The following is a 27,034-nucleotide window of genomic DNA, read 5'->3' as shown; positions in this document are numbered from 1 at the left end:
AGCTTCAGATACTCCTTTACACCATCGTCGTGGGATTTGGCGGGACGTGCGGCAGGTGCGGGAGCGGGAGTCGGGGCGGGCTGCGGCTGCGGAGTAGCGGATTTGGTAGGTCGTGGGGATTTATCCTTTTCTTTCTCTTTTTCCTTGTCCTTGCCCTTCCTCTTAGGAGCTTCTGCGGGCTTTGGTGCCTTGGACGCTTGTGCAGGAACCGCGTTTGTGACCATGGGGCTGGCGTTGTTGGAAGCGATTGTTGAGCGGCTGGCGCGACGTTCCAGTACTGCTTTGCTACCCCAACTTGCAGTCGCCGGTAGACCAGGTGCGTCTGGTATCGAACTAGACGTGTCCGTGCTATCCTGTCGGTTCATGGGTGTTGCTGCGGCGACTGCAGGCCCTTGGTGAGCAGGTGGTGCGGCTCGAGACGTTGACGACTGAGAAGGCTGCTGAGTCTGGATCGAGTTCATCATGGAAAGATCTTGGCGAGTAAAACTGTCATTATCCTCGCCAGGCTCGTGTAGGAACATGCAATTGCGGTTATTGCATGTCTCGCCGCGAAGATAGGCCGAACAGTACTTTGTGGTACCAAACTGCGCTCTGCCAAGGAGGTGAGCTTGTTACATGATACATGGCACAAGGGGATAGGGACTTACCTCAGTGTCCTATCACCATTCTGAGAACCGTCGACGGCATTGATACACTTCTCAGCATCTTCCTTGCGTGCAAACGTTACATAAACACCAACAGACTGCTGATGCTGCGCGTTCTCCTTGGCCTTGCTTACGACAATCTTCAGAATCTTGCCATATTGCCCAAAGTAATCGTCGCCACGAAGTGTCTTGAGCAGTTCGTCTTCGCGTATGGTGGGCGTCAGGCCGGTGACGTACACGAGGTTCTTCTGGACGACACGGAGGCCGGAGAGGTGCTTCCGACTAAGGGAGTCGGCCTCAGCCTTCTGCGCCTCCTTCTGCCGTATCTGCGCGTTCTTCTTGGCCTTTTGCGCTATGAGCTGTTTATGCTGTGCCATCCTGCGCCATGTTAGAAGAGTTCAAGGAGGTAAGGTGCATGAGGACCCACTCTTCGGGGGAGATGGTCTTCCACTCAATTGTCGAATCGTCGTATGGCCGTCGACAGGCGGGACACAGGCCGTTCATGGTCGTCTTGATGTTGTTGTAGCAAAACTGACATATCTAGCACGTGGGTTAGCAGGGCTCGAGATGGCTTCACCGAGTTTTGGGAGGGCGGCGGCGTACTTGGTAGCCACACGGACAGGGCCGGAAGTTCCTGTCCGAAAGGTCGAATTCCTCGACGCAGAGGGGGCAGCACTCTTCCTCGTCATCGTCGACGAACTGGTCCTGTTGCATTCGAGACATGGCGACGTGTGTGGGTGTATTGTGTCTTCTCAAACTGGTCTGGACGTGGCGCTCGGAAGCAATAACGATAGGCGGGGTATGGGGTTCGGGGTCTGGTCTGGGTGGGGCGGTAATAGGAAGAGCGTGCAAGTACAAATAAACGCCGGCCGAGATGTCGCTGACACAGTGAGAGAGATGCGCGGGAGGTGATGGGGGTTAAGAGGCTGCACTTGCGCCATGGGCCACAGGGTACGACTAGGGTTGTCGGTGGACGCTACTTACATAATCATGCGTCGCGGGTTGAGCTGCGAACTTCACGGCGTCGACGACATCACCACCCCGAGTCGCACTTGTCCGCTACACCGCGTAGCCCCATAACCACGAATCCGCACAGAATGGCGATGCGGCTAGCTATAGGCCGGCCATTGGGCGCCGCCGTCCGCGCATCGAGCTGCTCACGCTCCGCCGTGCGCACCTTTACCTCGACTGCTCTCCGGGCGAAGGAAGTCGCGGGGCCAGAGTCGGGGACGCCAAACATGCGAGTGCGCACTCCCTCCCAGTCGACCCCACCAATGGCCGCTCTGACAACATGTGTAGTTTGCTCCACGTGACCCGGCCGGCAAGCTCAAGGCGCCTATCGTCAACCCGGCCGACCACTTCAAGGAAAAGGGCGAGGCGCTGCACAAATACGGACAGTACCTCATGTCATGTCTGCCCAAATATGTCCAACAGTGCGTCTGCTCATGTTTCGCCTACGATCTACTATCTACCAGTATCTGACCATCACAGGTTCTCAGTCTGGAAGGATGAATTGACCATTTATGTCCCTCCCTCCGGTATCATCCCTACCTTCACTTTCCTCAAATACCACACCGCAGCCGAGTACACACAGATTTCCGACATCACCGCCGTTGACTACCCCACCAAGGACCAGCGTTTCGAGGTCGTCTACAACATGCTCAGTATCCGCCACAACTCGCGTCTACGGGTCAAGACCTATGCCGACGAGGCTACCCCAGTCCCCAGTTTGTGCGATCTCTACGATGGCGCCAACTGGTACGAGCGCGAGGTCTATGATTTGTTCGGTGTGTTCTTCGTGGGCCACCCTGATCTCCGACGAATCATGACAGACTACGGTTTTGATGGACACCCGCTACGAAAGGACTTTCCTATGACCGGATATACCGAGATTAGATACGATGAGGAGAAGAAGAGAATTGTTGTAGAACCTCTGGAGATGACCCAGGCTTTCAGGAACTTCCGCGGTGGTTCGTCAGCATGGGAGCAGGTTGGTCCTGGAGACGACCTCAAGCCAGAAGCCGTAAGTTCTCCTCTACACACTTGTGCTGCACCTTCTAATATCAGCACAGTTCAAGCTGCCGACTCCGAAGCCAGAGCCGCCGAAGGTGGAGGAGAAGAAATAGATGGTTTAGAGCATTTGGATTGTATATACCTGCGAATGAACGTACTTGTACAACAACTATCATGTGCCGACCTGGTGTCCAGACTTGGCTGAGTTCTGCTCATCTTGAATATGCCAAGCGCCGGGCAGACCTCGCAATCGAGCTCCCGATTAGGTAAGCGCAGTGCAATGCACTTTCCCCCGTCCAGCCTCACTTGCTTCCAGGTTGCCAATTGCTTCTCACATGATTCATCATGGCATGACTGGCCCTGCAAAGTGACCCAATACTGTTTTCCAATGCCGTCATACCTCGCACTTGGTCATCCAACTGTACCCCGCTTTTCCCTTCCGAGCTGCATGGCAAGGCTTCGGAACATCGGAGCAGCGGTCGTGGTTTCCGAAGATTGACTAAGTTCTATGAGTACGCTTTTGCTTTTGAGCTAGTTGATCCTTCCGACTTCCTACCAATCGCAAGACCTGCCTAACTAAGTTGTGACGAATACCTGCGTCTATCCCAACGCGTCCTTGAATGTGGTATAAGAACCATAGATAGTCCTACTATATTCTTTAAACATGTATTTGAAGCCATCTACACTCCTACTCTTTGTGCTCACTACCGCAGCGACCATGTCGAACAGTACTACGACGACAGTCGAACCTTTCAATCTCTCTGCTCCAGCAGGCACTGATATTTGGCGCAAGCCCCCGTCCCACAACGCCTTCAATGCATCAACATACCCTGCCCAACTTCCCACCTACGACCTCAAGAATTTCCAACGAGCAAAACTCACCTTTGCCCTTCTTCCATCGGATAAACTCCGTCAGTACGACCAAGCCGGTCTCTTGTTACACTTGACCAAGCCCGGTGTCCCAGACAACGAAACAAAATGGGTCAAGACTGGCATCGAGTTCTACTACGGGAAGCCTTATGTGGCAACGGTGGGATGTGATGCTTGGGCTGACTGGTCACTGGTTCCCATGCCAGATTTTAAGAACGGAACTCAGCCTGGAGCAACTATCGAAGCAAGAAGGGAGAGGGACGTTTTGGGCAAGAGTCTGTGGATCTATTGGATTGTCAGGGATGAAGCTGGGAAGGAGGTGGAGAGACGACCGCTCAGAGAGGTTACGTGGTTTCTCGCGGAAGAGGAGGGATGGAGTGTGAGTGTTGCAGGGTATGTCTGTAGACCGACTACTGAAGGTGGTGAAGAGATGCTTGGGGCGGAGTTCAAGGAGGGTGTCGAGATTGAGATCTTGAACTCTGAATAGGACATGGGAGTAGGTGGCACTCAGCTATATCCCAACATATGACTTGACTGCCACAGAGAGAAGAGGCATTCAATCTTGATAGGGTCAGGTTGTTTGACTACTGCAGAGGGTGGGGCGTTCAATCTCGATAGAATTGAGTCTTTTTACTACTACAGAAAAACACACAATCATTGATCAAGCCCTTCCTATCTTCACATGACAACAGCCTCATAAAGCAATGACTTCAAGTCTCGACATTACATGCTCTCTAAATCAACCCCAGGCTCGTTATCAATATCACGTCACACCGGATCCATCAGAAACAAACACGCCATTCACTTTCCCCAGACCACGTGCCGAACATAAGCGTCCGACCTCCCACTCACTCAGCCACAACCTCCACCTCGCAACCCGGTATAACCCACACACCACACCCCTCCCATTCCTCACACCCACCCCCCACGCACCCATCTTTCTCTCCGCTTCCCACCCTGCACCTACCCGCGCCTCCCACCACTGCAAACACCCGCGCACCCGCGCACTTGCGCCAAACCAGCAACCACCGCCCACACACAGCACAGCAAAATCAACACCACCATTCCGAAGCCGAGAGTCGCGGAATAGCCAAACAGCAACAACTCAAACTCTGACGGCACGCATCTGCGGTAAACCATGGGCCGCGTCCAACTCTACTGTCCCTCCAACAAGCAAACCGTCGATGGCTTCGTCATTGGCGCATACCAGAAGCCTGAGCAGGTGCTTCAGGGCGTACGACTAGCACTCGGTATCAAGCACGCTGCACTCTACACGGTCGATGCAAAAGCAGTCGGGGATCCGCATTCGCTGCAAGAAGACCAGCGCGTCCTTGTTGCTGCACGCGAGACGGAGAAGATGCTGCCGGATGCGCCGTACGGCCATGTGTTGTATGACGGTGAGGAAGGCGAGGATGTGGGGCCTGATGCTGAGGGTTGTGGACAGGAGTGGGACGTGAGTATTTTATCTCTCCTTTTCATGTGTTTTTTCCATCACTGGAGGTTTTTGCTGGGATACAGGTGGTTACTTTTTGCATGATCAAGGTGGGGGGCTAACAGAGCTTAGGATCTATCAGACTATGAGAAGTGCGCACATATCTGGAGTCTGAATGAGGTTAAGCCTACGACGAGGAATAAGCTACGAATTACGCGACCGTACATGTCTGTTCAAGCAGATATTGATGCTTTGAGCTCCCCCACATCATCCACGCTACCTATTGACCACGAACTCGCCATTGAAGAGTGCTGGGGTATTACTATCGAGCACTTTCTTCCCTCGAGCATGAAGCCCCCGTCCTCAAAGTTCAGCAGTAAGACATGTGACACGTCTACGCTTGCTGCCCTGTCCATCTTCAGCAGTTTCACACATGGTCAAGCACGACTCGCACTTGACGTTCTGGAAGACGCTGTTGCACTGCGGACGGAGGAGGATCAGGGCGACGACAAGGACCCTGTAGTGCGCGAGCAGGATGTGCTGAATGCGATTACGATGGTGTATGAGCGAGCTGGTGTACTTCCGGCAAAGCTAACGAAGGTCAAGACTGAGAAGGCGAGGAGGAAAGACGGGAGGAAGGCAGCTAAGGGTAAGCGGAAGACTGCTAACGGTGGGCTTTGAGGGGATGATGGATGAAGATGGTATGAAGAAAGGAGCGATTGGCCGTGAGACGGAAAACTCGAATCTTTTCATAATGGGTACGAGGCATGGATGCTAGGAAATCAAACGGAAAAGAAACAAGTATGATAGACCTATACTCTGGAAACAATACCTATACCCCCTGGCTTATAGAAGTCAACACTCGATATCATCGACTCTCTCGCTATGCTGCCTGTGCAGACCTTGGACCTCCTCTTTGCGCATTGGTCCGACTCCTGACTTCACTGTGGTTGACCTCAAGATGCGTTCCACTGCTATTCTTCCCAACTTTCATCGAAGCTGATCCTGCGTTGATATAATCTTGGACATCCTTCTCAGTCACACCCGGAGTCGAAACGTGGATACCTTCGATCAAGACCTTTTCGTCTTCTGGGATCTCCAAAGTTGTTTCCCTGATCTCGGGCCTCTTTGTGCCGAGAGGAGGATCGAAGCGTTTGCGTAGCGTCTGGATCATCTTGCCAAACCAGAACCAGTTTAACCCGTTTAGGATGCAGTTGGAGGTCAGGTATGCGGTAACAAGCCAAAGTGGAACGTGTTGGCCCTCGGAGAATCGAAGGATGTCATTCTTGAAGCCAGCGTTGCCTAGAGTTGTATTGCTTGACAGCTTCCCGACCTCTGGATCAAAGAATGTAACTGGGCCAGCAGTATACATGTTATACATGTCGGTGAAGGCGCGTATTGATTGGTAGGTGCCCCATACGATGCGACAGCAGAAGAAAGTGCATAGCAGCATTATGCCGTTGACGAGCTGGACGGTCGAACCGGTCATGTTGAGCTTATCGCAGAACCAGTGGATGTTCAGGAAGGGCGAGGAGAGTTCGTAGAGGATGAAGATGCATGCGTAGTAGTTTACAAAGGGTCGCTGTGATATTGTCAGTACTAGGATTTGTCTGCGCTACGCTCAAGCTAGCGCCGCATTGGACTTACAAAGCCTAGCGAAAAGACAGAGAGGGCTGAGATGGCGTGGAATAGCATGCCGATTCCGAAGATCTTGACGTTCTGAACCGTAATCATCAAATCCCAGAGGAAGTAGCCTCCTGCGAATGCCTGGATCAAACCCGAGGCGCCGGTATACCCGTATACGCGCTCCTCGGTATTCATCTGGTTGAGTTCGCTGTCCGTCAAGAGAACCCAAAGTGCCATGGCGCAGATTAACGTGCTCTGCACGAATGAAACTATGTGCACATCCCAGTTTAATTTTGTGCGGGCGTTGAAGGTGGGGTATACGCGCGGGAAGAAGAGGCGCGAGAAGGCTGGGGCGACGAAGCGGTAGGTTAAATGGTAGAGCATAAAAGCAAAGAAGATCTCGTGGAAGTGCAAAGGCAGCGTCTTGAGGTTGAGGAAGTCGGCGACGGGTTCGACATATTTGACTAGGCTCTCAGGTCGTTGAATTGGAAATGGATCGTGCATGGTGGTGAGGCTTGAGTAAGGCTGCAGTGCGACGGACGCGAAAGTGTCGTCGAGGGCGGTAAAGATGGCACACAATCAGGAGTGGTAGAAGAGGGAATCTCTTCTTTTAAAAGTAGCGACAAGGGGACTTTTATGCGGTCAGGCAGTTGTAACCAAGGTGAGGCCGAGGGGCACAGCGATGCACATACCTCGGGGATGCCTGCTGCAGGGTGCGAATGACGACGAAAGGTGGAACAAACGGCGGATCTAGTCCGGGCTGCGATTAGCGAGCCGGCAATGTTGCTCACGCTGCGCCTAAGGCACACGACACTTTCGACATGGAAGCGGACATGTCGGTACAAGTTCGAGGTACAGCCATGAGACTGCGTCATCCGGCTTCCTTGGATACATCCATGTATACTTGAGTAGCAGGTGCATAGCCACATGATACGTTCCTAGGCAGGTGGCTGACAAACGTTGCCTAACCATCTCTTGCCCATGGTCTTCATCGCAACTGGATACAGAGGAAAGATTTTGATTTCGAAGAGAACAAGAAAAAGAACAAGAACAAACTGGGAGAAGCGTTTTATTCGCGCGGTCAGGTGATGTCGTGTCATCCTTCGTTTTATGCCTGGACAGCTAGAGTACAGTGCTCTGCTTATGCTCGCAAGTTAGCCTGGCAATTGCGTGAAAACCACATCAAGATACAGAGTTTGGTGATAGTTGTGACAAGCGAGAACAAGACGTGACACATGTAGTGGAGAATAAATGACGCAGGAAAGGAGCCATCAATGCATTACCTAGTTAGGTACTACAGCTGTCGTATGCATGGCCGCTTCCCAAGGCTGAGATGATGAGAAAGTGGGTTAGCGGGGAACGCGACTTAACTACGCGACGAAAGCCTGCAGGGATCAAGGATGCTCAAAAGTTAGGTGGGAAAGCAAAGCACAAGCGTCAAAGCGGGACAGACCCGTTGACTGTTTTCAAACTTCCCGACCATGAGGGCTTTGCAGATATGGGTCGGAAATAGTCCGTCGTTTCGGATACAAGCGCAGTGTCCTCGCCTGAGATTATGCCAGCCGACCTTCCTTGCACGTCGTACCTACCTTCGCCCGGCATTCGCACCCAAGCCCACGATCGATATCAAGCACATCCGCCAGAACCCAGGACTATATGAGCAAAACTGTGTAGACCGAAACTATGCAGCACATAGCAAGTCTTCATGGCGTATATTGGAGCTGCATGAGCAATGGCTGCAGCTTCAGCAAAGCAGTCGCAGTCTGCGAGAGCGCAACAACCGCATTCGAGCTCATCTCGCAAAGACGGCCTCGCGTGTCAAGGACGCTGACGGAAAGCCCGTCGCCTTGAGAGAAGGCATGATTGGTGAGGCAAAGGCTATAAAGGCAGAGCTTAGTGCGGTCGAAGCACAGGAAACACAATTACAAGAAGAAATTGAGAGCCTGGCCCAGGACTTACCTAATCTGAGCAGTACGCATACGCCAGTGGGCACTGAACCTGATGTCCTTGGCTACATCAATGCGCATCTCGGGAGCGAGCCGTCGCAATCAAAAAGTCAAAAGTCACACGTAGACATTGGGCAGGAGCTTGGCATACTAGACTTCACCGGCTCAGCGCAAACTTCAGGCTGGGGCTGGTACTTTCTCATTGGTGATGGTGCTATGCTGGAACAGGCTCTCGTCCAGTATGCCTTGAGAGTTGCTACAAAGAAAGGATGGAAAGCAGTGGCGCCACCGTCATTGGTGTATTCGCACATTGCCTCCGCATGTGGGTTTCAGCCAAGAGATCAGAATGGCGAACAGCAAGTATACGCCATCGAGCAAGCAGAAAAGGACAAGGCAAAGCCTCAACTGGCTCTCGCTGGCACAGCAGAGATACCTCTGGCTGGTATGAAGGTCAACCAGACGTTTGAGGAGTCGGAACTGCCACTCAAGACAGTTGGCGTGAGCAGATGCTACCGTGCTGAAGCTGGCGCGAGGGGGGCGGATACCAAGGGTCTATATCGGGTTCATGAATTCACAAAGGTCGAGATGTTCGCCTGGACCTCCCCTGACCACGCAGGAGAAGATCACTTCACCGCCCAAACAACACAGAGCTCAGAGGTAATCTTCGAGGAGATGTTGTCGATACAAAAAGAAATCTTGGAAGCGCTCGGGCTGCATTGCCGCATACTAGAGATGCCGTCCACGGACCTCGGTGCCAGTGCCACAAGGAAGCTCGACATAGAGGCCTTCTTCCCATCTCGCCAGGACATTGACCAAGGCTGGGGAGAGGTGACGTCCACATCCATGTGCACCGACTATCAGAGCCGACGGCTGCAGACACGCATGCGCATAAAGGGTGGCAAACTAGAGTTTCCGTATACGCTCAACGGGACTGCGCTCGCGGTGCCCCGGGTGCTCGCGGCATTGCTGGAGAACCACTGGGATGAACAGGATCGTACAGTGACGATACCGGAGGTGTTGCGGCCATTCATGGACGGCCAAGAGAAGATTCAGACACAACGCTAGCTAAGCAAGTTTTGGACAGATGGTTTGGGGGCTTTTGTACAGTTGTGTATATATACTGTCGTCGGCAGACGATTGGCTACGCCACCAGAGGGGTGGAACGCGTCGTCGCGTTCAACCGTGTCTGTCCGCTCAACGCATGGCCCACAATTGTCGTCTTTCTTCACAACGATGCCCTGCATGTCAAGGAGCGCACCCCCCCAATCCCCTGCTTCTGCCGCGGTATCCCAGCTCGTCGCCGTCGAGGCTGAAAGCGCGCTTGGCCCGGCTATGTGCGGCGATTGGTGCACAGCCTCCCCAGCCTGCTCGATCTGCATGGGAGCAGGTGCATGGGCTCAGCGGCCATGTGAACAATCGCCACGGCCTTTGTTGTCTGCTGCAGCACAGAGCCTGAAACAGGCCTCAACACTATGGCGAAACGGTGCGATATGAACCTTGTCGCGCTGAACTAGTTCTTGGTCCACCCTTCACGCCATCGCTTTCGAGGTGGGGTGGTTTAGCGCCTCTCCCCCTAGTACCCCTACGCATCTTCCAGCCATCAACAAGCCACCAGCCCGCCCACAACTCGACCTGCACCTGCGAGCGAACAAGGCAATCCGCAGCAACGGTGCTGTCGCCGCGCCCGCCTCTGCACTCCAGTGCAACAAAGTCCCAGCCATCCAGAGCCCTTGCGACCCCCCAGCCTGCGATATAGCAGCCAGAGGCCCCCTTCGGCCTCTCCGAGCGCGACAACACCAGAGTCAGCAGAGAGCACAACAACACAAAGTCGCGGCGCATGGTTTCCTATCCAGACTCGACGAGTGCCGAGCGCTCATTGCCCATCCGGCGCCCGTCTTCGGTCGTCTCGCACTCGTCGCGCGCCTCGACCGTTCGACGACATCGCCAACATCGCTCCAATGTGGGAGGTCCGTCGCTAGCGCCGCAGAACGAGTTCCCCATCTTCACCCACACGGGCGACGTCGAAGTCGTAATCAGCAACGGCCGCCGGGAACAGCGCTATCTGCTGCACAAGTTGATTCTGACCCAATGCTCTGGTTTCTTCGAGGCCGGCACAAGCGATGAGTGGGCCAGCGCCGGCGATGTGACCAACGCGGGACCTAGCAACGGCACTCTCTTGGCAAGAATACCGTCAGGCTCGCGACCGGAGCAAAAGAAGAAGTGGAGGTATGAATTGGACTGGGGCAGCGGCGAGGATGACCTCCCCATGCTGGTGCAGAAGGTGCGTTCCCCCCAAATATTTACGCGAGAAAGCGTACATGTACTCACACGTCTCCAGAAGAACCCACCCACAATGTTCGGCGGCGACCCAGCTCCACCCGCGCAACCACCTCCGGCACGCAACAAACCCGCCGCACCGCAATCAGGTTTCTTCCGTAGCATGGTCAACATCTCTACCTTGCACGCTCCAGCAACGCCTGCCATTCCAGAGGAAGACCCTGATGACGACACGTTTCGCGACTACGATAACCTTTTCCGCATATTCTACAATTACCCACCTTCGCTCGACACTGTAAACATCGCGAGTGCATATGTAGAGTGCAAATCGCTGCTCCAACTCGCAGACATGTATGATGCACTTGGTGTCATTGGTCCCCGCGTAGACCACCACCTGCTCCGCTTCCAGGGACGACTATGGAAGCAAATCGCGAAATACCCGCCCAGCTACCTCAAGCTTGGCTACATGGCTCGTAGTAAAGCCATATTCGCGGAAGCCATGGTGCACGTGGTCGGGCAGTGGCCACAGGGCATTAACCAGTTGCGCGGTCAGATCTCTGAGCCAGTCATTGAGCTGATAGAAGACAAGGTTGATGAGATGGACGAACTCAAGGCCAAGATTGAAGTCAAGCTATTCCGACTCTCCCTAACGACAAGTCGCGGCGAACGTGTTAGCCCTTCAAGCAATTGGTTAGACTGGATCGCAGTTTCCCTGTTCCGGCAATGGCTTGCAGAGAACACGACCCCACCCCCGGCGCCTATCCTCAAGTCACCACGACCCCAGAACGCACGAGAGGGTGCGCCCTTGCCTGCTCCACCAGTCTTCAACACCGGTCGCATCTTCCGTTTACTTGGTCAAGGTGGCTCCAGTTACCTCAACCACGATGAGTGCAAGCGTTTCCTGCGTCTAAACCCGGACCACTACAACCGCGACAACCTAAAGCGTTTCGAGCGCAGGATCGATGAAATCAAGAACAAAGCCAAAGACGCCGTGAAGCCGCTCATGCGCAACTTCCTCGAATTGGATCTACGAGAGGGCGGCCTCCCGTATTTGACTTGCACGAGGATCGATCCACAGGACTTCCCATGGGACGATATATAAGCACATTCTAGACTCGAGAAAAAGAAAGAAAAAATGATGGCATGGATATGTTTACTATCGGCCTGAGATCTGCCAAACTCAATGGCACATGAAACAGAAACACGGAGACTGGACTGATATTTTCTGTGGGGAATATTTTTGGGCGCCTGATACCCTTTTGTGAATTTTGCAATGCTGATTTTTCCTTTGACGATTTCATGAGGTGAGGAGAGACAAGAAGAGAAGGATACCCACCCGTAATGATGCAAGCGGAAGACGACCGACAGACGGAGGAGAAAGGGAAGCGGTGTGTACGCTGGTCGTAGCATTTTCGTTTTCCTCATCTCCCATCTCTCTCTATCTTCCCCCCTTTCTTTCTTCTGATGAATAGAAGAAGAAGAAAGAAGGAACGACGAACAATCGATACTCTATACCCTACTTGCATTGCGTTCCTGCATATTATATGCGTTTCTTCTTTCGTGATCCTAGTCGTTGGCCTCACTTACTCGGCTCGTTCGGCAATCCTGCATGATTTGTTTTTTTCTTGGGGACTTCGCCCCTCTTTGTCGTTCTTGGCCTTGTGCCTGGCTCGCTTACGGGAGACAGGGCAGCCTGTCAGTGATAGGTGTGTTGTATGTATCTCTGGGGCTGTGATGAGCCGCTTTTGCAGATCAATGATCGCCGACGCAGACGGGGGATCAGCGTGTGGGGGGATGGATGGGAGTGGAGCTAAGGTGTGCGGCTGTGAGGATGCAGATAGGGCGTGAGGCACTGGTGTTTTGTTATCTCATTTGATGGTTTGGACGGAAGACTAGGCGTTGTTTCAGGTGCGTAATGGGAGAGGACGAGGGTGGCGGGGATCGAGGGATCATGTGATGATTCGTGGTCGTCTTGAAGAGTTTGTATACTGCCTTCTACATTGACGATTGGAAGTATGATTCATATTATCTTGGTAGAAAGTGGGTATCAGTATTAGACGGAGCGTATGTTTACAACACACACCATACAACCCTCAATATCTCACCACCACTCCTACGATTATGCCCAACCATCCCAAATGACGTCAAACAAACACAGCCACCAAGACCCACCTGCTTCACTACCCGCACCCATCCATCCACCGCCCTCGATTTCAATCGCCGACGGCACAAATTCCCATTTCCGTTCTGGTTTCTGGGTATCCGTATCCAGATACCCATCCCCTGCTTATCAGATCTACACAGCCCTCCTACCTACCCTCGTGTCGATCACACCCGCCCCATAACCCCATCTAAATTATTTTTTCCCTTCCCTCAATCGCCGCAGATATACCCAATGTGGAAACCTGACATGCCAGATTGGGAGTGTTTCCAACCTCACGGGGGTGTGGGAGGACTTGGCGGGTTGGGATACAAGGTGTAGGATACGGCTTGGCCATCAATCAATGGAGGGGGAAAAGGAAAGAGAGGGGCGTATGAACGGCGAGGAGTGAGATATCGGAAATATGTGGGAAAGTGGGATGTTCGATTCGCAGGAAAGAAGGAATGGTGAACGTAGGGGAGGCGGGAAGCAGGAGGAAAGTGATCGACGGACGGACGTAGGGAGTGGATTGTGACGTGGATGGAAAGCGATGACTTGTATTTTCTAGACACTCGGACATGGATATGGGTAGAGAGGCTGGGTGGGAAGGGGAGATGTATAAAGGAGCTTTGATTCCTTCCTCTGGGTGTCCATCATCAGCATCAACTACCACATCTTCTATCCAACTTCTACACTCACTTCACAACCACCAACCAAACCAACCCAACAAACCAACCGCGAAAATGCACTCCACCATCTTCACCTTTACCACCATCCTCGGCCTCTCTGCCGCCGCTGCCATCGTTCCCCGTCAGAACGGCGTTTGCGGTCCTCTCACTACACCCCTCTGCTGCCAGACCGACGTCGCCGGCGTCGCAAACCTGGCCTGCGCAAACGGTACGTATATATTCTAACCCTCTCCATCCTTTCTTTACTGTTGTAGTTTGAGAAGAATACGCCACTGACGATACATATCAATAGCTGGTATCATCACCACCCTCGATGCCTTCCAGGCTCAGTGTGCTCTTACCGGCACCACCGCCCAGTGCTGCCTTATTGCTCTTGGATCCGACGGCTTGGTTTGCACTGAGGCCTAAATGGAGATTTTGTATCTTCATCGGAACTAGAGATGTGAGGGGAGTGATTAATAGCTTGTAGGATACCAGGGGTGAGGAAATTTGGGAGATGGAAGGGGGTTGAGGGTTATTTGCCGATGGGCTTGTTCAACTGTATATTAGTTTTTGGGCAGCCCTTTTTTGTGTAGAACTTGTTTGGTGGTATCAATACATATTCTCTTCTTAATCTGCTCCTGACCCTTGAACTTCTGAGTGTGTCTTATAATGTTCCATGCCTTCGCGATGCCTTTGGTGATACGTAAGAATGCGGGCAGGCAATAACCATACCTATGTCCAATCTCCTGCATTCAGGAGCATGGTCTGCACCGTCAGCATGGCACCTTAGCACGAAACGATATGCACCTGATATTGGAATTATGAACACCAAGACTATCATCATGCACGCCGTAACCAGATGGCCGAATCCAGGAATACCATTCGCTTATGCTAATTTCATGATCACATGTGTCCAGCCGACTTTCATATATCCGTCTCATTCAAACTCCAAGCTATCCCTAACACACTTTCGTACCCGCTTCTTGAATTCTGGAGTATTTTCTCGCCACAAAGCTGCAGCCTCGACATTCGCAGGTGACTCGTCATTTGGGCTCGAAAGCATGGATATAACGGAGAGGAGGATAGTCTCGGGTGTTTGGACAGGTGACCAGCGTTCTGCGGCTGACTCATAACCGTATTTGTCTTCTTCCGGAGGATGGAGGATCGAGATGCATACATCGCCGTTCTGGTAGACTTTTGGATGTCAGCAGGGTGTGCTAGGGAAGATTGCGCAAGGCACAGGGTGGGTGAGAACTCACTGTTGGGGTGGAAAATAGGTGTCTCAAAGCGCATTTTTGGCGGTAGCAGAGGGTATTCGATGGGGAAAGTAAGACGTGCGCGGAAGAAACCTCCTGTATGCCTCGTCAATACTGCGTCATGCTAGAAACACAGTTCCTTTCATACCTCCATAGAACTTTGTGTCGTCGTCAATCATGAGCATGACCTCCCACTCGAACACGTTGTTTTCCACCAAACCACAGCTTATACCGGATATACTCTTGTCATTTTGCATTTGTTTGAGCTGGCGAGCCAGCAGCCCAGCTGCGGCAGATGACGATGCCATACTGTGCCTTCTTACGAGTGGCGTCCGAGGTTGAACCGAAAATGGGGATGCGAGGTAGAAGCGTGACAGAAGCGACTTGCGAAGCGTTATAACAGACAGGCGCGTATATTGCAAGTGTTATACAGCAAGCCAGAAGGGCAATATAGTGGTGGGTGATATACCCTGTGTGCACCGGTCAAGTTGTAGAAAGAGGGCAGGTGGAGATTCCAGAGGCGCGCTCGGGCTTAGAATGTGGAGAGCGTTGGACTTCGGGAAGGCGGGGCAATATAGTCAGATGGCGGCAAGTCGCAGGCGCCTTACGCTTGGGGTCAGGAAAATGATTATATTTTGGGCGATACAATAGTACCAAAGGGTTCAAGTATGCAGCACGAGACCTTTGTGTGGCTGCAAGTGCTGGTATGGGAAGAAGCAAATCTGAGCTCATGGGGAAACTTGTCGGCTGCATGTGGCGGTATGCGCCAAGTACGAAGCCGACGGTGCAGGGATCCGTCAGGGTATTCAGGCTTGCCCTTTTGCGTCTACTTTGCATGGAGAATGGCTTTCGGTCAGGATGGGGTTTCAACAAGCGTGACAAAGGTACTGCTTCCGGCACTTGATAACTGATCAAGGTGACATTATAGACCTCGGCTTGAAACTCGATAAGCCCTATAGCGCCATTGTACCAGAGTGGTTCCATGGCTGTAAGTTCATCGCTATTAACTTGTAGGTATGCTGATCTAAGACGGCCAGTAACCTTACGCCCAGTCTCTCCTGCATCCAATATGTCCTAAAACGCCGTCGTGACCATTACAAATCGATGCCGCTCCCTGAGCACCTGTGTCTAGGGTATCATTGGACCCAGGGAGACGTAAGTAGATTACAAGAGCAGAGAATAACAATACATGATGAGATCATACAAATATCGGGAAACTTCCATCACCCAAATACCTTCAAAAACCCCCATAGACCAGCGCCGCAAAGCACGGGAATAGTCAGATTGTCGTCCCAGCCGAAGACGTCGATCGCTTCACTCACACTGGCAATGATGCCAGCTGCAAGTGACATGGCACCCAGAGCCCAATAACCTGTAGCAGAGGACTGGGTCAGAGACAGGTTGAGTGCCTCGCGCGTCTGGGCGGGAAGCGTGAGGGCGCCCTGAAATGCGAACGCGTGTTCGCCTTGGTTGTACTCCGAGTATGAAGGACCCAGCCAGCCCCACCAGACAGCCGCTGTGATGACACCAGTCACACACGCCGCGATGGACCCAGCCAGACTCTTGCCCTTTCTGACTCTGGGCGTGAGATGGCCCCAGAGCCTACCGAAAGTCGAAGCAGCAGTGTCGCACCAACTCAACAATAAGATGCTCATAACGGCAATGTCTTTTGGACAGAAGCGCATCACGATCCATGCACCCAAGAGGTACGAGATGACTCCGTTGTACCCTTCGACTTCGGATTCGCGCATGAATGCGCCGAGGCAGCCAATATAGAAGCGATTCACTTGCCAGTAGCGGTGCCGAATGACATCGGTCAGGGCGATGGGGATAAGCATGGTAAGTAGGACGTTGTGTATTTGCGACGTTTGTGTACCCGTGCAGTAGAGGGCGATGGTGAGGAAGCCGATGGAGACATGTAGGATCTTGCGGGGTATCTCATGCCGATGAATCTATCGCTGTTAGTCGTCGCATCCAAAACAGCGTCGCACATACGTACAAATGACCGCCACTTCTGGTGGATGGGAATCAGGCCTAGTGGACTTGGACTCCTGCTCATCTCCCTCCAGTAGTTCTTGTTCGCAGCCGCGGGGGATAGGTGGCCGTTAGGTATGTTCCCCGACAAGGCGAGTTCCTTCTTCAGGCTTCCATTCATCTGTCTCCGGCTCGTAAGGCTAGCGATTCTCTGCCTTCCTGGACTCCGACTTTTGGCTCGCGCCCTCTTGTCGGGATCCGAGCCAGACGAGTCTTCGTCAATTTGCGGAGGTGACGTAACTCGCTGTTTGCGCGTCGACGAGCGCGTAACTGGCCCAAAGTAGCCATCTCTTGTGCTGCCCGCCTCCGAGGGTGTGGGCGAAGGGGATATCACGCGCGGGGTGCTAGGTATCTGATACTGTCTAGAGGACTCCATGGCGTCGCGCCAACAAGTGGGAAAGTAAGGTAAAATAGGAAGGCGGATGGCACCGGAAAGCGTAGAGCGGGCCCTGGCACAGAGTACTGCTATGTTCACAAGCAGGGAATGCCGATCCGAGGGTTGCGAATATATGTAACGAGGCTGAGTGGGTGCGTCACACCAGTCATATGGGTCAAGGCCATTTAAGGTGGCATCGAGATTGATGTCAGCATTATAACTTGCCAAAGACGCAAAGCCCGCGGATTCGTCCGAGCAGGGCGCATCGTCTAGGGAGGCAGAAGATGCCACAATGCGGGCAGGCGACAACGGCGGCCGTCTTTGCTACAGGCTGGTGGACAGGGAACGTATTGGACGGATGATGACGGCTGTGTAATTTTGCGGCATGAGACTGGGAAATTTGGTCGCAAGGCCATTCACTTATGATCTGACCTATGATCAACGTGGCTGGCGGGTCCGTCTTGGCGACATCATCAGGTTGTGGGCTGCATTTTCAAAGTGTCTGCATGTCGTCGAAGATTCTAGCGGATCTCCGAACAGTTCGCCGAAAACAAGCTTTCGTCCAACTGCTGACAGATGACGGTGCTGGTGCCTCGTGCGCTTGCTAGTCAGACACTGTGGCACAGGTGGCGGTGCGAGGACCCACTTTAATTTTCAAAAGTTCGCCCGGCCTTTTCGCGCATCGTGACTTTTGCAACAGAGCCATCCGAATCAGCATCCAGATATGGCGCCACAAAACAAGACTGACCGCTCCTTTGGCGCCTTGACGCCTGCTCTTTCAGAATGGATCCTCGAGGCTGTGGATTCCATGGGTTTTGTGAAGACCACACCTGTGCAACATGCGGCCATCCCTATGTTTATGAAAAACTCCGATGTTGTAGTTGAAGCCGTGACGGGAAGTGGGAAAACTCTAGCGTAAGTACCATAGTTTTCAAATTCTTTCACTAGACTTATGAAGGCATAGTTATTTGATACCCATTGTTGAGCGTCTGCTTCGATTAGACGCGCCCATTAAGAAGCATCACGTGGGAGCCATCATCATATCGCCAACCAGGGAGCTAGCAACGCAGATCCATACTGTATTATCGTCACTCCTTCGATTCCATGCCCCCTCGGCTGCTTTATTGGATCCTGAGGATGAAGACACCGACATGGAGGATGCCGGCGCCCCTCCGAAACCAACTTTCCCCCCAGGCACGCTCAAAGTCGTGCCCCAATTACTCCTCGGTGGATCGGTAACTCCAGCCCAAGATCTCAGTAGGTTCCTGAAGTCATCCACTAATGTACTGATTGGCACACCTGGTCGGCTTCTTGAGCTCCTCTCTTCACCGCATGTCCATTGCTCACAGTCATCCTTCGATGCTCTCGTCCTTGATGAAGCCGATCGACTTCTGGATTTGGGATTCAGTGCGGATCTCCAGAAGATTCTATCCCGGATACCCAAGCAACGCCGAACCGGTCTCTTTAGTGCCAGTGTGAGTGAAGCAGTCGACCAGCTTATCCGTGTGGGTCTCCGGAACCCTGTTCGAATCGCGGTCAAGGTCAAAGCACGAGCTGCTTCCAACGGCACCACAGGAGAAGCTGGAGTTATCGAAGACCGAAAAACTCCGGCGAGTTTGCAAATGTCTTATCTTGTCATGCCTGCTTCGCATAAGCTTCCGGCCATCAAGAAAGTATTGTCTTCAATGCAACCGCAACCACAGAAATCCATCATGTATATGGCGACATGCTTCTCTGTCGATTACTTCCAGCACGTGCTTCCTGAGTTGCTGAAGGGTTTTACCATTGTACCCTTGCACGGCAAGCATCCTGACAAAGTGAGAAAAAGGAACTTTATAAAATTTGTTGACTCTGTCACTCCTACCATACTTCTAACGACCGATGTGGCAGCACGAGGACTGGACATCCCGTAAGCATCCATCACTCTCTTCATAACGGATTAGATACTAATACCTATTTAGCTCAGTTGATCTCGTTCTGCAACTTGACGCCCCAAGTGATCCGAAAACATTCATCCATCGCTGTGGTCGTGCAGGTCGTGCAGGCCGCAGAGGACTTGCTCTTACATTCCTTAGCCCTGGTCGAGAGGAAGATTATATTGAATTCTTACGAGTTCGACAGACGCCGATATCTCCCTTGACAACCCCAAACGTTGAGGTAACTGCGGAAGAAGCAGAAGCAATGAGTAATCGCATAAGGAAGGTGGTCAAGTCAGACAGAGCACTTTTCGATAAAGCACAACGAGGCTTTGTATCCTGGGTCCGCGCATATAGCAAGCACACTGCTAGTTCAATCTTCCGCATCCCAGATCTCGACTGGACAGAGCTAGGTAACGCATGGGGCCTTCTCAAGCTTCCAAGCATGCCAGAGCTGAAGAAATGGGATGGAGACCGGAGTCTGGGTGTCACCATGGACTTCAGCACTTACGCATACAAGGACAAAGCACGTGAGCAACAACGACAAGCTGAGCAGCAAGAATACGAAGCAACCAAGGCGGAAGGCAAGAAGCGATATGTAACTGAAGACAAGAAGGCATCGGCGTGGACCCAGCAAAAGGACCAGAAAGCCCTGAAAGAGCTAAGAAGAGAGAAGAAGGCAGCAAGGCGCGAGCATGACCGGGTAGCAGCTTTGACAGAAGACGAGCGAAAGGAAGAAGAGAGACTGAAAGGCATGATTGAACAGATGCGAAAGAAGGTTGCAGAAAAAGAAGCACAAGATGCGGCAGATGAGTTTGAAGGGTTTAGTGATTGAGTACGAAGGTGTTGGTATGGGGTTGTTTTTATTTGGTGTTTTCAGCAGCAGGTCGATGCGAGGAGTTTTCACAATAGTTACTGGGATATGAGGCCTGATAAAGGATACAAGCTACAGTATGTGATTCTTGGCTTGTGCTAGATATGGAGCGAGCCGAAGTATTAACTTATCGTGTTACAGAAAAGCGAGTGGGTATATGTAAACAGCTTGTGAGACACCAAGCTCCGAGCACCAAAGACAAAGACATAGGAAGCTTGCGTAGAGAACGCGCTTTCATAGTGGAAAGCTCTGCAGCCATATGCAATATATAGTAACCCGGTGATCACCAGGAGCGAAATCGTCTACCAAACCACCTTTCAACTGTTGTAGTCAACACTTCCTTCCATATATCACCGCATCCTCTACTAATACTAATATCGTAGCCATTGGAAGTCGTCATGAGCCAGTACCAAGTTGTGTCCTTCACCCCACACCTGGTCTTCGGTAGCAAATTGCAAGCATCCAATCTGTATCAAAGGGAAGAGTCGGTCGCAAGCACTCGCGTCGAAAGCGCGGAACTTCTTCGACGTGGTCTCTAAGGTATCGCGCATAATCTCGTGCAGTCCCTCGGCTTCAGCTTGGCCGACGCGAAGCCGACGTGAAAGCGTGATGGGGTTGTGACCGCCGCCACCGAGCGCTACGACTTTGGTTATAGTACGCAGATTCAGCGTCAAGCTCTCCAAATACAAGACTCTGAAATGGGAATCACCTTGGTGAAGGAGGTTTGCTAGCGTCTTCAAGAAGATGGCTATGTAGTCGAAGAGTTGCTTTGCGAAGCAAACAGGCGAGTGCTCCAACAGCTCGGTCAGCTCATACGCGCGAGGAACAAACGACTCGCGAGGCCCGTCTCGTAAGGGCTCTCGGGTTCGCAAGTCAATGTTGATGCATAGGTGATTGATGGTCGGCGACAGCGCGGAGAATTGTACCCAAGTAAGAGAAAAGAAAGGCCTGCCATGCGAAAAGGTAATGTCAAATTCGTAGTTTAGCCGTTTGGACGCGGCTTGATGCTGTATTGCTTGCTTGAACTCTCGATATATCTGGCGGCATGTGCGCAGCAGGCCGCGATAGCACCGAAGCGGCAGGTCCTTCTCCACATAGACCTCCGATATCACCATGACTCCGCGAAACGAGTGCTCCAGCTCTTCGCAAAGTAACATGTCGTAGACATGGTTCCGCAGCTCAAGGGGCAGGTCCAAAAAACCGGGCATGATGTGGTGGATGCGTTGTAATCAGATCCTTTGATATGCAGATGCCCCGTTGAAAATCAGGGTCCAGTGCTGGCGCAACCGGAATGGCGGAAGTGAGCCCGACGGTGATAAGCCTGCGCAACCTTTGAATTTGTGGGAGCTCGAGGAGCCGGGAAGTTCTGACAACAAAAGAGAGAAGCGATAGCAGCGGTGGGTACAAGGCGGTTAACGTTCGCGAGACGATTTTCGTGGCAGCAGTCGAAGTAAGGGTTGTTTTTCCATGCGAGGTCCAGTCTTGTGAAACCCATCGGTCCGTGCTCCGCACGTGACCGGATCTGGGCTTCCAAGTTGATTGACATGACGGATAGTGGCGGCGCCGCGATGAACATGATTATTGCCAGTTTTTTATTTTCTTTCAAAATCGCAAGAATGAGGCTGTACAATCACGCCGCTGTGAAGCGGATCTTGTCGTTTGAGCGCGCAAGGTATGGATGACTACGAGTTGGATCGCATTGCATCGGACAACCCCGCTCTGACTACGCCTGCGGCTCAGCGCGCTCCTATCTCGCGCCAAAGAGTTCGTGGCGGAACAAGGACATCTACGACTAGCAAACCAGTCACGCCTGAAGAGCTGACAAAGTACGATGTACATGTCCAACAAACACCTAGGTATTGCAAGCGACATAAGCTAATCAAACAAAGGTCGGCTGGCGCAGGGTCGTCAGGAACTTCTCACCATCATGGTTCTCCGTGACCATGGGTACCGGGATCGTATCTTTACTTTTTGTCGCCATCCCCTTCAAAGCAGATTGGCTATTCTGGCTCTCGGTCTTCTTCTTTGGACTCAACACCATCCTCTTCTCCTGCGCCTTCTCAATCTCCGTCTTCCGATATGTGGTCTACCCTGAGATATGGACTGTCATGATTGCCGACAGTGTTAATTCACTCTTCCTTGGAACTATACCGATGGGCTTTGCCACTCTCGTTTCAGCCTGGTGTTCGTTGTGTATCCCGTACTGGGGACCCTGGGCCGTTACGTTTGCCTGGGTGTGCTGGATGATTGACTCTGTGGTCGCAGTGTCAGTCACTATTTCACTTACAGTATTACTGATATCTGCGTCGAATCGGCAGGCGTTGGACCGGATTACTGCAGCACAGCTACTACCGATTGCTGCATCTATTGTCGCTGCTGGCACGGGTGCTAGAGTGGCTGAACATCTACCCAATCCAGAGCATGCGCTCGGGACGATATTGGCGTCATACATCATGTGGGGCACGGCTACTCCCCTTGCCATGACAGTCTTAGTGATGTACTACACGCGACTAGCTCTACACAAACTTCCACCACGGGAGATTGTTGTTTCATCTTTCCTGCCGCTGGGTCCTTTGGGAATGGGTGGCTATTCCATCACACATCTTGGTTTGGTTGGCCGTCAAGTGTTTCCCAAGACGCAGTTCCTCGCCAGCATTCCCGTAGCAGGCGACATCTTCTTCGTACTCGGCGTCTTCATAGCCTTAATTATGTGGGCTTTTGGGCTTACTTGGCTGTGTTTTGCGCTGGCGTCCATATACAAGTCTCGTCCGTTTCCTTTCAACATGGGATGGTGGGGCTTCACATTCCCACTCGGAGTCATGGCGCTCAGTACGATAGAGCTGGGGAACATCTTTCCGAGTCTCTTCTTTAGGGTATTGGGAACAATGTTCGCAACTTCCGTCGTTTTTCTCTGGTGTGTAGTGGCAGTTGGCACGGCACGGGGTGCATGGAAAGGTCATCTATTCTATGCACCGTGTCTCAAAAACCTACCTAAGAAAGAAATCATAGGAGAGACCGAAGCACAGAAAGAGAAGGGGCAACTGTAAACAGGAGCTCCTCTTTCTGTGAACACAAGAGCAAACTTCACGTTGCTGGAAAGACATCAAAATAGGGAGTTTGGGATGCCTTCTCAGATATCATCATGTTCATTGCATTTCGTTAGGATATGGTGATATATAATGCTCCTCAAACAATAGTTTACACCTATTGCCGGTGATGAGATATGGCATTTTAACGCCATCCGATGTTTGACCGTCCCAGACGTCACTTTATCCATACTACACGCGACTGAGTACTTGCTCAAGCGCTAGCTGCCGAGCATTGTTCTAAAGTCTTGTCAACATCTATCATTGAATCTACGGATAAACTATTACTCACGCTTCTGTGCCTGGCAATCATCCGTGGAAATATCGCCTTGTCCGCCGTTTGCCAAGTTTGCGCAACCGTTGAACTGCTGGTCGCAGGATCGCTGCACGGCAGCCGCAAGGTTGACAAAGGTGTCGCCCTTGACGCTGAAAGGGCGCGTCGCATCGCCAGAGTCGAGAATAGGTGTGGCTGCTACGCCACCAAGAGCGCCAGTGAAGGGCTGCGAGTTGGCCTGGCGGACGTAAAGGACGCGTGCGTTGGTGAGAGCAGCGACGCTGAGGACAAGGAGGGTGGTGGTGAACTTCATTTTGGCTGTGTTGGAAAGATTGTGTCGGAAAAATTGCCCTGTGTAAACAAAAGAAAGGTATTGGGTATCGTAAAATCTAATGAATGGGGCGACCTAGCGCTGAAGAAGAGAATGAACGTAGAGAATGGATGTTGAATGAATGTTGGTTTGCGGATTGGATTTCTGCCTCATGTGTCTGACGATGGATTAAATACTCCTACATCTGTGCCATACTGTATCTTCACTGCCTTCTACCAAGCGCGCAAAATTATGAGGCCTGCATCGCAATGCCATGTGTTGGTTCTGGGCGTTCTTGCCTCAGGCATCTGAAACTCCGCCGGCTGTTGAGGCGACACGCCAAATGCCTCGAATACTCCTTAACCGACCATGTCGGCGAAACAATTAATCCAGTAATCGCCACAACAAGATTCGGAGTTTTGTATACTGAGCGTTTGCCGGTGCAAGACGGGTGTCAGGGATGGTGCTGCTTGTCACAATACCTGTTTGGCGTGGCGATCATACCGAACATGTGATAATATGTGATACATTGTAGTGTTCGAGGGTTTTGCTGACTGAGTCGATGGGTAAGAGAGAGTCTTGTAGTACCATGTGAGTGTGGCGCGGGTCAATTCATCTTCGCGACGGTTCAGACCGGAGGTTCCGTGGCAAGCACCCTTTTGACGCATATCGGTCTCACTTGGTCGCCAATTGACCCCGTATTAGGACTTTCGGTCATTTAGATATACCGTCTCTTTCTGTCCAGCTCCGCCACTATTCCCACATCGTTCTTTGCAAACGCTATCGCGCCCACCGGGTCGTTTGGGCAAACGTCTCCAATGCGCACAGGCAAGTCGCGCAACAGAGCTGACCTTTGCAAGCCATTCAAAGTAGTTCCTCCCGTTGGCGTGAGAAGATAAGGGTTCATGATTGTGAGCGAAGAGGCGTAGCCGATGATGTCCGGTGCGATGGTAATGTACTTGAGTACAAGACCAATGTACCCAGCAGCTAGGAGTATCACCGAACAGACAATTAGGGCCGTAAACCACCTCCATCTTACTTTCTGGAACATGTGATTGCTGTCCAAGAAGTTGGCCTCGCTTCTGATGAATGAGACATTGGAACCGGATTCGACGGCGTCCAATCGGCCTGTTTGTAGGACGGATATAGAAAGATTTCCGCCTAACGTCCTAGTTCCGTATGTGGATTGCCAGAATGTGTTGTACATGACCGTCAACCGTTCTGCGAAGACATCCGGAGGAAGCTTTCCCAATTCTACATGCATGGGCCCAACCCCGATAACATTGGACGGATCATTGATATACTTCTCCATTATCGTTGAGCCTCTCATAAATGAATCTCCTGCGCTGTAGGTGTCCGCGACAGGGAGATGAACAAGTTGATTGGCGACAAAAGTCTTTCGGAGCCTATCATCGTCACTTAGGGAATAATGCTCGTCGAACAAATCCAGCTCTCTCATTCTACGAACAGCGCATATCCATTCATTGCAATGCACTTCCATTTCGTAGTATCCAAGCGATAGATTGCAGTCGGCCATTGAAACACCTTTCGAGGTGAGAGATTCACTGCGGATTGGACAGGGATAGCCATTACAGTGCCCAGTAAATGTACAGTTTGGTCTGCCTTCGCATTCTGGCAGCGTGGTATTATAAAACATGATTTTCCATGTGTAGCCTGTGTCTAATGTTGCCTGTTGTCTTGTTACAATCCTATTGCTGGAGCATGTAAAATCCCATTGACGAGCTTTGATGGTATAGGACTCGAGGAAGCGCTCACCGACGGCGGGAATGCCAAGCAGGGAGGCGTATGATACGTTAGCGTCCAGAAACTCTTCGGGGAGCAATTTCCATCCGTCTGAGGAACTGTTCTGTATGTTTCGGTATATAGGGAGTCTCACACTTCCCCATAAGTCTATAGGGAAGGTCTGGAATTGGTTGCTGCTGAGGACAGCTCCAATGAAAACCGGCGTGAAAGTGCTGCGACCACTGCTGGCAGAGCTATCATCAGACATAAAACTGTCCATTATCGTTGCAGGGCTCAGGTATCGCATTTGGCCAGTCCAATGTATTGCTCCAGATTCAGAATTTAACAGGCGTAGTCCTGACCTATATTCGGCGTTATTAGTTAGGGCTTTTCGCAAATGGAACTTACAGTACTCACTGTCCTCCCAGCGGGGAAAGAATCCAGACCAGAGTTGATGCTAGACCCACAACGGACCATGAACGAAGACATATCTGACGTTCAAGCGCGGAGAATACAGATTGACAACCGATCAAATGTTCAAGCATACCGAGGGTTGTGCCCTGTTGAGCTAACCAAAGACTAAGGTAGCGGAAGAGCCTCCCCATCAAGGCTGCGAAAATGAGAGGAAATATGGTGGGCAAGAGGTAAAGTTTCTCATCCAGGCTGACCGCATAGTCTGAACGCTCCTTTCCATCTATCTTGGTAGCTAACAATGCCAGGGCTACAAATTATCAGTACTCAAGACTTGGCGAGAGACAAAGCAGAACATGCGTTATTCTTACCAATAAACATGATGGGTGTAGATGCAAGAAGCGTATCAAACACGACGACCAATGCCTTCCTCAGGGTCACTTTCGCCATGCGCTCCGAATTGGAAGGCCATCTTCCGATGGGTACTTCATTGGACAAAAGAGTGTTCTTGGTATCCTGGGCTCTATCTTTGTCCTCGCGATCTTGTGCATCGATTGGCAGCGGGATGTTACGATGAGACCCGGAGTTGTATTGCGTGCTCAACTCGATGTCTTCTTCTAAGCGAACGTCAGGGCCATTCAAGTTTGGGACAGGTCCGTAGGCCATGGCAGTTGAAAAGTCTAGACAGTACCGACGCAGCGAAGGTGCGGGAATTGTAAGGGGAAGGCAGAGACAAACAAACGACTGGAAAAACCTGGGACAGAGGCAGTGACACATCATACTATCCGATCCTTTCGGTTATATCTTACTTTCTGAAACTTGCATCGTGTACTGCGGCTACGGGTGCCTTGTGTCGGTACATGTTCGCGTTGTATGGTTAAAGATAGGGGGTATTGGCTGTTGTGCCCGCAATGTGATATGTGGGCGTCACTATCTCAGCTCCGACCATCTCAGCTTTGTCAATCTCAGCCTTATCAATATTGTACAAGAATATACATGCAGGGTGTCCAGTGAGGTTTGAAGGTTGTTAGGTAGTTGGGTCTGGCCCCTAAGCTACTAGCGTTCCACGGCCCGCAAATAGAAGCGACAAGGCCTGTTCACATTGGACAAGAACAGCACCATGCAACTATCTGCA

General features: G+C 51.9%; 15 protein-coding genes across 15 annotated transcripts; 8 read left to right on the top strand and 7 right to left on the bottom strand.

Annotated features, from left to right (window-relative positions):
- Nucleotides 1-643: 643 nt before the first annotated feature.
- Nucleotides 644-1,367, bottom strand: PtrM4_019080 (RRM-1 multi-domain protein; the record flags this gene model as incomplete). The annotated part of the gene is made up of 3 exons (XM_001931774.2): nucleotides 644-1,022; nucleotides 1,072-1,184; nucleotides 1,248-1,367. 3 exons carry the CDS (start codon nucleotides 1,365-1,367, stop codon nucleotides 644-646), a joined length of 612 nt encoding a protein of 203 aa, XP_001931809.2.
- Nucleotides 1,368-1,741: 374 nt separating this feature from the next.
- PtrM4_019070 (NuoC, NADH:ubiquinone oxidoreductase subunit) lies at nucleotides 1,742-2,770 on the top strand (the record flags this gene model as incomplete). The annotated part of the gene is made up of 4 exons (XM_001931773.2): nucleotides 1,742-1,888; nucleotides 1,944-2,077; nucleotides 2,136-2,667; nucleotides 2,717-2,770. 4 exons carry the CDS (start codon nucleotides 1,742-1,744, stop codon nucleotides 2,768-2,770), a joined length of 867 nt encoding a protein of 288 aa, XP_001931808.1.
- Nucleotides 2,771-3,321: 551 nt separating this feature from the next.
- On the top strand, nucleotides 3,322-4,014 carry PtrM4_019060 (uncharacterized protein; the record flags this gene model as incomplete). The annotated part of the gene is made up of 1 exon (XM_001931772.2): nucleotides 3,322-4,014. One exon carries the CDS (start codon nucleotides 3,322-3,324, stop codon nucleotides 4,012-4,014), a length of 693 nt encoding a protein of 230 aa, XP_001931807.2.
- A 651-nt stretch (nucleotides 4,015-4,665) lies between these two features.
- Nucleotides 4,666-5,640, top strand: PtrM4_019050 (uncharacterized protein; the record flags this gene model as incomplete). Its single annotated transcript, XM_001931771.2, has 2 exons — nucleotides 4,666-4,980; nucleotides 5,092-5,640. The coding sequence occupies 2 exons, from the start codon at nucleotides 4,666-4,668 to the stop codon at nucleotides 5,638-5,640; spliced, it is 864 nt and encodes a 287-aa protein (XP_001931806.1).
- A 202-nt stretch (nucleotides 5,641-5,842) lies between these two features.
- PtrM4_019040 (TRAM-LAG1-CLN8 domain containing protein) lies at nucleotides 5,843-7,089 on the bottom strand (the record flags this gene model as incomplete). The annotated part of the gene is made up of 2 exons (XM_001931770.1): nucleotides 5,843-6,541; nucleotides 6,607-7,089. 2 exons carry the CDS (start codon nucleotides 7,087-7,089, stop codon nucleotides 5,843-5,845), a joined length of 1,182 nt encoding a protein of 393 aa, XP_001931805.1.
- A 977-nt stretch (nucleotides 7,090-8,066) lies between these two features.
- PtrM4_019030 (SerS, Seryl-tRNA synthetase) lies at nucleotides 8,067-9,596 on the top strand (the record flags this gene model as incomplete). The annotated part of the gene is made up of 1 exon (XM_001931769.1): nucleotides 8,067-9,596. The coding sequence occupies one exon, from the start codon at nucleotides 8,067-8,069 to the stop codon at nucleotides 9,594-9,596; it is 1,530 nt and encodes a 509-aa protein (XP_001931804.1).
- Nucleotides 9,597-10,368: 772 nt separating this feature from the next.
- PtrM4_019020 (uncharacterized protein) lies at nucleotides 10,369-11,910 on the top strand (the record flags this gene model as incomplete). Its single annotated transcript, XM_001931768.2, has 2 exons — nucleotides 10,369-10,812; nucleotides 10,870-11,910. 2 exons carry the CDS (start codon nucleotides 10,369-10,371, stop codon nucleotides 11,908-11,910), a joined length of 1,485 nt encoding a protein of 494 aa, XP_001931803.2.
- A 1,781-nt stretch (nucleotides 11,911-13,691) lies between these two features.
- On the top strand, nucleotides 13,692-14,045 carry PtrM4_019010 (Hydrophobin-2 multi-domain protein; the record flags this gene model as incomplete). Its single annotated transcript, XM_001931767.1, has 2 exons — nucleotides 13,692-13,845; nucleotides 13,930-14,045. The coding sequence occupies 2 exons, from the start codon at nucleotides 13,692-13,694 to the stop codon at nucleotides 14,043-14,045; spliced, it is 270 nt and encodes an 89-aa protein (XP_001931802.1).
- A 511-nt stretch (nucleotides 14,046-14,556) lies between these two features.
- On the bottom strand, nucleotides 14,557-15,183 carry PtrM4_019000 (Ubiquitin-protein ligase; the record flags this gene model as incomplete). Its single annotated transcript, XM_001931766.2, has 3 exons — nucleotides 14,557-14,813; nucleotides 14,879-14,971; nucleotides 15,024-15,183. 3 exons carry the CDS (start codon nucleotides 15,181-15,183, stop codon nucleotides 14,557-14,559), a joined length of 510 nt encoding a protein of 169 aa, XP_001931801.1.
- Nucleotides 15,184-16,098: 915 nt separating this feature from the next.
- Nucleotides 16,099-17,285, bottom strand: PtrM4_018990 (CTP-transf-1 domain containing protein; the record flags this gene model as incomplete). Its single annotated transcript, XM_001931765.2, has 2 exons — nucleotides 16,099-16,827; nucleotides 16,875-17,285. The coding sequence occupies 2 exons, from the start codon at nucleotides 17,283-17,285 to the stop codon at nucleotides 16,099-16,101; spliced, it is 1,140 nt and encodes a 379-aa protein (XP_001931800.1).
- Nucleotides 17,286-18,009: 724 nt separating this feature from the next.
- Nucleotides 18,010-20,036, top strand: PtrM4_018980 (SrmB, Superfamily II DNA and RNA helicase; the record flags this gene model as incomplete). Its single annotated transcript, XM_001931764.2, has 3 exons — nucleotides 18,010-18,200; nucleotides 18,250-19,194; nucleotides 19,247-20,036. 3 exons carry the CDS (start codon nucleotides 18,010-18,012, stop codon nucleotides 20,034-20,036), a joined length of 1,926 nt encoding a protein of 641 aa, XP_001931799.2.
- A 410-nt stretch (nucleotides 20,037-20,446) lies between these two features.
- On the bottom strand, nucleotides 20,447-21,283 carry PtrM4_018970 (uncharacterized protein; the record flags this gene model as incomplete). The annotated part of the gene is made up of 1 exon (XM_001931763.1): nucleotides 20,447-21,283. The coding sequence occupies one exon, from the start codon at nucleotides 21,281-21,283 to the stop codon at nucleotides 20,447-20,449; it is 837 nt and encodes a 278-aa protein (XP_001931798.1).
- Nucleotides 21,284-21,749: 466 nt separating this feature from the next.
- On the top strand, nucleotides 21,750-22,913 carry PtrM4_018960 (TehA, Tellurite resistance protein and related permease; the record flags this gene model as incomplete). The annotated part of the gene is made up of 3 exons (XM_066103345.1): nucleotides 21,750-21,908; nucleotides 21,965-22,841; nucleotides 22,906-22,913. 3 exons carry the CDS (start codon nucleotides 21,750-21,752, stop codon nucleotides 22,911-22,913), a joined length of 1,044 nt encoding a protein of 347 aa, XP_065965547.1.
- Nucleotides 22,914-23,375: 462 nt separating this feature from the next.
- PtrM4_018950 (uncharacterized protein) lies at nucleotides 23,376-23,748 on the bottom strand (the record flags this gene model as incomplete). The annotated part of the gene is made up of 2 exons (XM_001931761.2): nucleotides 23,376-23,401; nucleotides 23,454-23,748. 2 exons carry the CDS (start codon nucleotides 23,746-23,748, stop codon nucleotides 23,376-23,378), a joined length of 321 nt encoding a protein of 106 aa, XP_001931796.2.
- A 715-nt stretch (nucleotides 23,749-24,463) lies between these two features.
- Nucleotides 24,464-26,565, bottom strand: PtrM4_018940 (uncharacterized protein; the record flags this gene model as incomplete). The annotated part of the gene is made up of 3 exons (XM_066103344.1): nucleotides 24,464-25,850; nucleotides 25,906-26,209; nucleotides 26,271-26,565. 3 exons carry the CDS (start codon nucleotides 26,563-26,565, stop codon nucleotides 24,464-24,466), a joined length of 1,986 nt encoding a protein of 661 aa, XP_065965546.1.
- Between the last annotated feature and the right edge of the window lie 469 nt (nucleotides 26,566-27,034).

Source organism: Pyrenophora tritici-repentis, chromosome 1, assembly GCF_003171515.1.
Source record: "Pyrenophora tritici-repentis strain M4 chromosome 1, whole genome shotgun sequence".
NCBI lineage: Eukaryota > Fungi > Ascomycota > Dothideomycetes > Pleosporales > Pleosporaceae > Pyrenophora > Pyrenophora tritici-repentis.
This window is presented reverse-complemented; position numbering and strand designations above follow the sequence as displayed.